The following is a 6,092-nucleotide window of genomic DNA, read 5'->3' as shown; positions in this document are numbered from 1 at the left end:
ATTAACATTAATACAAAGGAAACAACATAAAAGTTAAATATAATCATTTTAAAAATGAACTAAAAAAATATATATAAAAAATTATAATTAAAAAGTGAAGAATGCTTAAGTTAGTACCTATCTCTATGGAGTTAAAAAAACTTAAGCATTCTTCACTTTTTAAATTTTAATTTTATATATATATTTTCTAGTTCATTTTTTAAATGATTATATTTAATTATTATGTTGTTCCATTTGTATTAATATTGAGTCTTTTTTTAATTTGTATATTTTGTATATTTTACAGCCCTGATGATGAGACCCAAAGTCTCGAAAATTTGGAAAATAAATGTATGATGCTACGCTGGCTTTTCTCCATCCTATTTATATTAAATCTACGGCGTTCCACATGCCCCAACCTTCCTGTATATATATATATATATATATATATATGTATATATATATATATATATATATTAGTTATGAAAATAAATAAGTAGGCTTAAACTGTAATATTTGGAAGTGTTAGTTGGAAGTAAAGAAAGATATAAAAGGTGAAGGGTTGATGTAGTGTGTATGTATGTCTATATGTATATATATATACATATATATGCATATTTATGTATATATATACATATATATATATATATATATATATATACATACATACATGGACTCTCCTGTCAATATGTGTCAAGGAGGGGATGATGATGATATATATATACATATATCTTTCTACTTACGTCTAATATATGAATACATACATCTGTCTATATATATATATATATATATATACACATATACATACATACATATAATAATTACGAAAATAAAAAGGCAAGTTTCAAATGTAATATTTGGAAGTGTTTGCTGGAAGTAGAGAATGATATAAAAAGCGCGAGGCATTCCAATGCTGTTTATGTTACGAATGTGGCAGTGATTAATGGCACCTTTTCTCTCTTAAGCCACCCGTTAAGGAAAACAGCCTAATGGGTGAATAACTTTATCTATCTGTCTATCTATCTATCCAAAGGACTCGCCCTGGATGGGGATGTACAACTACATGCACAACGGCTTCGTGAAGCAACCGACGGACTTCTACGGCCGCGCCTTCTTCCTGGCTTCCGAAAAAGAAATTGGAAATGAGAAACATGGCAACTCGAACGTCTGCCAAGCGGATAAACTGAGCATCAAGGTGGGTGGGGGTGATTCTACTCTTTTGCTTTTTTTGCTCTGTTTCTTAAATATCGGAGGATTGTTTTTTTTTTTTTTTATTATTTCTTTCCTCATTCTTTAAAAGCTGAACAGTAAGGAAGGAAAAATTATAGTCATGAAAATAATCACAACAGGTAAATGGAATTCTGCAGGAGAGAGAGAGAGAGAGAGAGAGAGAGAGAGAGGGGGGGGGATCAACTGAACAGTAAGGAAGAAAAATTTATAGTCATGAAAATAATCATAAGTAAATGGAATTCTACAAGAGAGAGAGAGAGAGAGAGAGAGAGAGAGAGAGAGAGAGAGAATCAACTGAACAGTAAGGAAGGAAAATTTTTGTCATGCAAAATAATCACAAGGGGTAAATGGAATCTGCAGGAGAGAGAGAGAGAGAGAGAGAGAGAAGAGAGAGAGAGAGAGAGAGAGAGAATCAACTAAACAGTAAGGAAGGAAAATTTTTAGTCATGAAAATAATCACAAGTAAATGAAATTCTACGAGAGAGAGAGAGAGAGAGAGAGAGAGAGAGAGAGAGAGAAAACCAACTAAACAGTAAGGAAGGAAAATTTTTAGTCATGAAAATAATCACAAGTAAATGAAATTCTACGAGAGAGAGAGAGAGAGAGAGAGAGAGAGAGAGAGAGAGAGAGAGAGAATCAACTAAACAGTAAGGAAGGAAAATTTTTGTCATGAAAATAATCACAAGGGATAAATGAAATTCTACAAGAGAGAGAGAGAGAGAGAGAGAGAGAGAGAGAGAGAGAGAGCCAGTGGCCATCGGACGAGCGATTAATCTTTGAAAGAGGCCTACGGGCCGGGGAAAAGGCCTTCAATATGGATGAGGGAATGCCGGTAACATCAAACGAATTCGCAAGTAAAGGGACGAGGCCATTAGCCCGAACAGTGGAATAGATTCAACATTGTTAAGGTTTAATGGTGGTTTAGTTTATGTATGTTTTTTTCTTCATTTCATTATATCTTGAGACAGTTTATCCTTTAATTTCTTAACATTTCAAAGTCTGTCCCATTCAATTTGGTCAAGTATAAAGGTTTAAAGGTCGTTCATGAATGGTTAATTTTGCAACATTTCATAGTCTGTCCCATTCAATTTGGTCAAGTTAAAGGTTTAAAGGTCGTTCATGAATGGTTAATTTTGCAACGTTTAATAGTCTGTCTCATTTTATTTGGTCAAGTTTAAAGGTTTAAAGGTCGTTCATGAATGGTTAATTTTGCAACATATAATAGTCTGTCTCATTTTATTTGGTCAAGTTTGAAGGTTTAAAGGTCGTTCATGAAATGGTTAATTTTGTAACATTTCATAGTCTGTCCCATTCAATTTGGTCAAGTTTAAAGGTTTAAAGGTCGTTCATGAATGGTTAATTTTGCAACATTTTAATAGTCTGTCTCATTTTATTTAGTGAAGTTTGAAGGTTTAAAGGTCGTACATGAATGGTTAATTCTGCAACATTTAATAGTCTGTCCCATTCAATTTGGTCAAGTTTAAAGGTTTAAAGGTCGTTCATGAATGGTTAATTTTGCAACATTTAATAGTCTGTCTCATTTTATTTAGTGAAGTTTAAAGGTTTAAAGGTCGTTCGTGAATGGTTAATTTTGCAACATTTAATAGTCTGTCTCATTTTATTTGGTGAAGTTTGAAGGTTTAAAGGTCGTACATGAATGGTTAATTTTGCAACATTTAATAGTCTGTCTCATTTTATTTAGTGAAGTTTGAAGGTTTAAAGGTCGTTCATGAATGGTTAATTTTGTATCATTTAAAAGTCTGTCCCATTCAATTTGGTCAAGTTTAAAGGTTTAAAGGTCGTTCATGAATGGTTAATTTTGTATCATTTAAAAGTCTGTCCCATTCAATTTGGTCAAGTTTAAAGGTTTAAAGGTTGTTCATGAATAGTTAATTTTGTAACATTTAATAGTCTGTCCCATTCAATTTGGTCAAGTTTAAAGGTTACTCGTGAATGGCCGAGGCTAGGGACAGTGGAAATGCCCCAACAGGACAATGCCCATGAGACTGACCATAAATACCATAATAAATACCTTAAATATCCTAAAAGAAATCCTATAATTTTTAGAAAAGGATATCAAACTAGTGTATATGAATAATGTGTTATATCAATACAAAAACACACTAAAACCAAGTATATGATCAGCACCCAAGGCCCCGTTCTCCATCAAGTTAGGACCAGGGAGGGCCAGGCAATGGCTGCTGATGATTCAGCAAGTGGAAGACTTTCTTCCTCAGAGTACGACAACGTTAAAATACTCCTTTTCACTCTCAGGTGGTGCAAGACTTCTCCCTTGAAGTAGGAAAACGTTAAAATACTCCTTTTTTCCACCCTCGGGTGGTGCAAGACTTCTCCCTTAAAGTATGAAAACGTTAAAATACCCGTTTTCACCCTCAAGTGGTGCAATAATTCTCCCTGGATGTATGAAAACGTTAAAATACCCCTTTTCACCTTCACGTGGTGCAAGACTTCTCCCTTGTAGTATGAAAACGTTAAAATACTCCTTTTTTCACCCTCAGGTGGTGCAAGACTTCTCCCTTAAAGTATAACTATATTAAAATACTCTTTTCACCTTCAGGTGGTGCAAAACCTGTCCTTGAAAGTATGACAACGTTAAAATACTCCTTTTCACCTTCAGGTGGTGCAAGAATTCTCCCTTGAAGTATGAAAAAGTTAAAATACCCCTTTACACCCTCAGATGGTGCAAGACTTCTCCCTTGAAGTATGAAAACGTTAAAATACCCTTTTTCACCCTCAAGTGGTGCAAGACTTCTCCCTTAAAGTATAACTATATTAAAATACCGTTTTCACCTTCAGGTGGTGCAAAACCTGCCCCTCAAAGTATGACAACGTTAAAATACTCCTTTCCACCCTCAAGTGGTGCAAGACTTCACCCTTAAAGTATAACTATATTAAAATACCCTTTTCACCTTCAGGTGGTGCAAAACCTGTCCCTTAAAGTATGACAACGTTAAAATGCCCCTTTTCACCTTCAGGTGGTGCAAAACCTGTCCCTCAAAGTATGACAACGTTAAAATACCCCTTTTCACCCTCAAGTGGTGCAAGACTTCACCCTTAAGGTATAACTATATAAAAAAAAAAACTTTTCACCTTCAGGTGGTGCAAGACTTTTCCCTGGAAGTGGCCCGCACCTTCCTGGACAGGCCCTCGTTCAGCCTCTACTGGTCCGCCAGCGTCAGTCACGACTACCTCAACCTTCTGCGACACGCCGACCTGCCTCATCTGGAGTACCTGCGGCAGCTGGAGCGGATGGGCGCCCTCAACCACACGGCGCTCTTCTTCGTCAGCGACCACGGCATGCGGTGGGGCAGCATCCGCTCGACCTACGTCGGGATGCTGGAGGAGCGTCTTCCCTACGTCTTGGTTTATCTCCCTCAATGGTTCAGAACGAAGTGAGTGTCTGGTGACCCAATGAAGCGGGATTTGTGCGTTTGTGGGCGGGTGAGGGGGGGGGATTGCCGGTGTTATTTTAATAAGGTTGCATTATTATATATGTATGCATGTATTAACACGCACACTATATATATATATATATATATATATACTATACTTATATATATTATATACATGTGAATATATACTTTCTTATATATATATATATATATATATACATATATATATATATATATATAATGTATACATGCACAAATTTAATTACAATATATATATATATATATATATGTGTGTGTGTGTGTGTGTGTGCACGAATATCCACCTCAAGCGTATGTGTATACCTTATCATCAATAAACATGCATCTATTTCATCAAAGGTTCCCTCTAAATACCTCACCATCTCCTACCCAGGTACAAAACTGCCTTCCAAAACCTCCAACAAAATGCCCGACGCCTTACGGCCAACTACGACCTCTACGAGACCTTATACGACCTGGCCTACGGGCGCTTTGCGGTCCCAGATCACGTGACCTCTAGGCCTACACCCGGAGCGCGGGGCATCAGCCTATTTAAGGTAGGCTAAACAGTCTTTACTATCATCTTTAACTGACTACAAACAAAAAAAAGATTAATAACTTATCATCAATATTATTAATACTTGTGTACGCGACCCGGCAAAAATGTATATGTTTAGATAGATATGCACACATAGATTCAACCCATCCCACCCCTACCCTTCTTCTAACTACTATATGGCAGTTTGGACAATTTGTGCGTGACATTGCTTTCTGAGTGGTTGCCGCTCAGCGTGACAGGAGAGAAATATTTATATGTGTATATATATATATATATATATATATATATATATATATATACATATATATACATACATATATATATATGCTGTATATATATACACATATATATTGTATATATATACATATATATAAATATATATACATATATACATTCTGTGTGTGTATATATATACATATAAATAAATATATATATACATATATATATACTGTGTGTATACAGTATATATATGGATATATATAAATATACTGTATATATATATATATATATATGGATATATATAAATATACTGTATATATATATATATATATATATATATATAATATATACTGTATATATATATATATATATATACTGTATATATATATATATATATATATATATATATATATATATATATATATATATATATATATATATATATATATATATATATAACCAGATACTTGTTCTTTATTATTCCGGAGATATAATTGGGAAAATCAATCCAAATTATTTCAGTAAGAAATTTTAAATTGGTTTTCTAGACCCTGCTCAATTAAAAAGTAATCTCAAAATTTCTTTTTGTATACTTACTTTCTCAAAAGAAATCTACAGAAACGTTAGTAAAGATTAATTTTCCCATTTTTTCACTTATTCAATTTCGAACGATT

General features: G+C 33.9%; 1 protein-coding gene across 1 annotated transcript in view; it reads left to right on the top strand.

Annotated features, from left to right (window-relative positions):
* The first annotated feature begins 1,031 nt into the window (after positions 1 to 1,031).
* Positions 1,032 to 6,092, top strand: part of LOC137624881 (uncharacterized) — a 12,390-nt gene continuing 7,329 nt past the window's right edge. Inside the window, exons 1-3 of the mRNA XM_068355823.1 lie at positions 1,032 to 1,174; positions 4,327 to 4,622; positions 5,035 to 5,197. Coding sequence (XP_068211924.1) covers positions 1,043 to 1,174; positions 4,327 to 4,622; positions 5,035 to 5,197 — 591 coding nt within the window. The 5' untranslated portion in view covers positions 1,032 to 1,042. The remainder of the gene's footprint in view (positions 1,175 to 4,326; positions 4,623 to 5,034; positions 5,198 to 6,092) is intronic.

This window comes from Palaemon carinicauda, chromosome 31, assembly GCF_036898095.1.
Source record: "Palaemon carinicauda isolate YSFRI2023 chromosome 31, ASM3689809v2, whole genome shotgun sequence".
Classification (NCBI taxonomy): Eukaryota; Metazoa; Arthropoda; class Malacostraca; order Decapoda; family Palaemonidae; genus Palaemon; species Palaemon carinicauda.
Note: the sequence above shows the minus strand (reverse complement) of the source record. Positions and strands in the feature narration are given on the sequence as shown.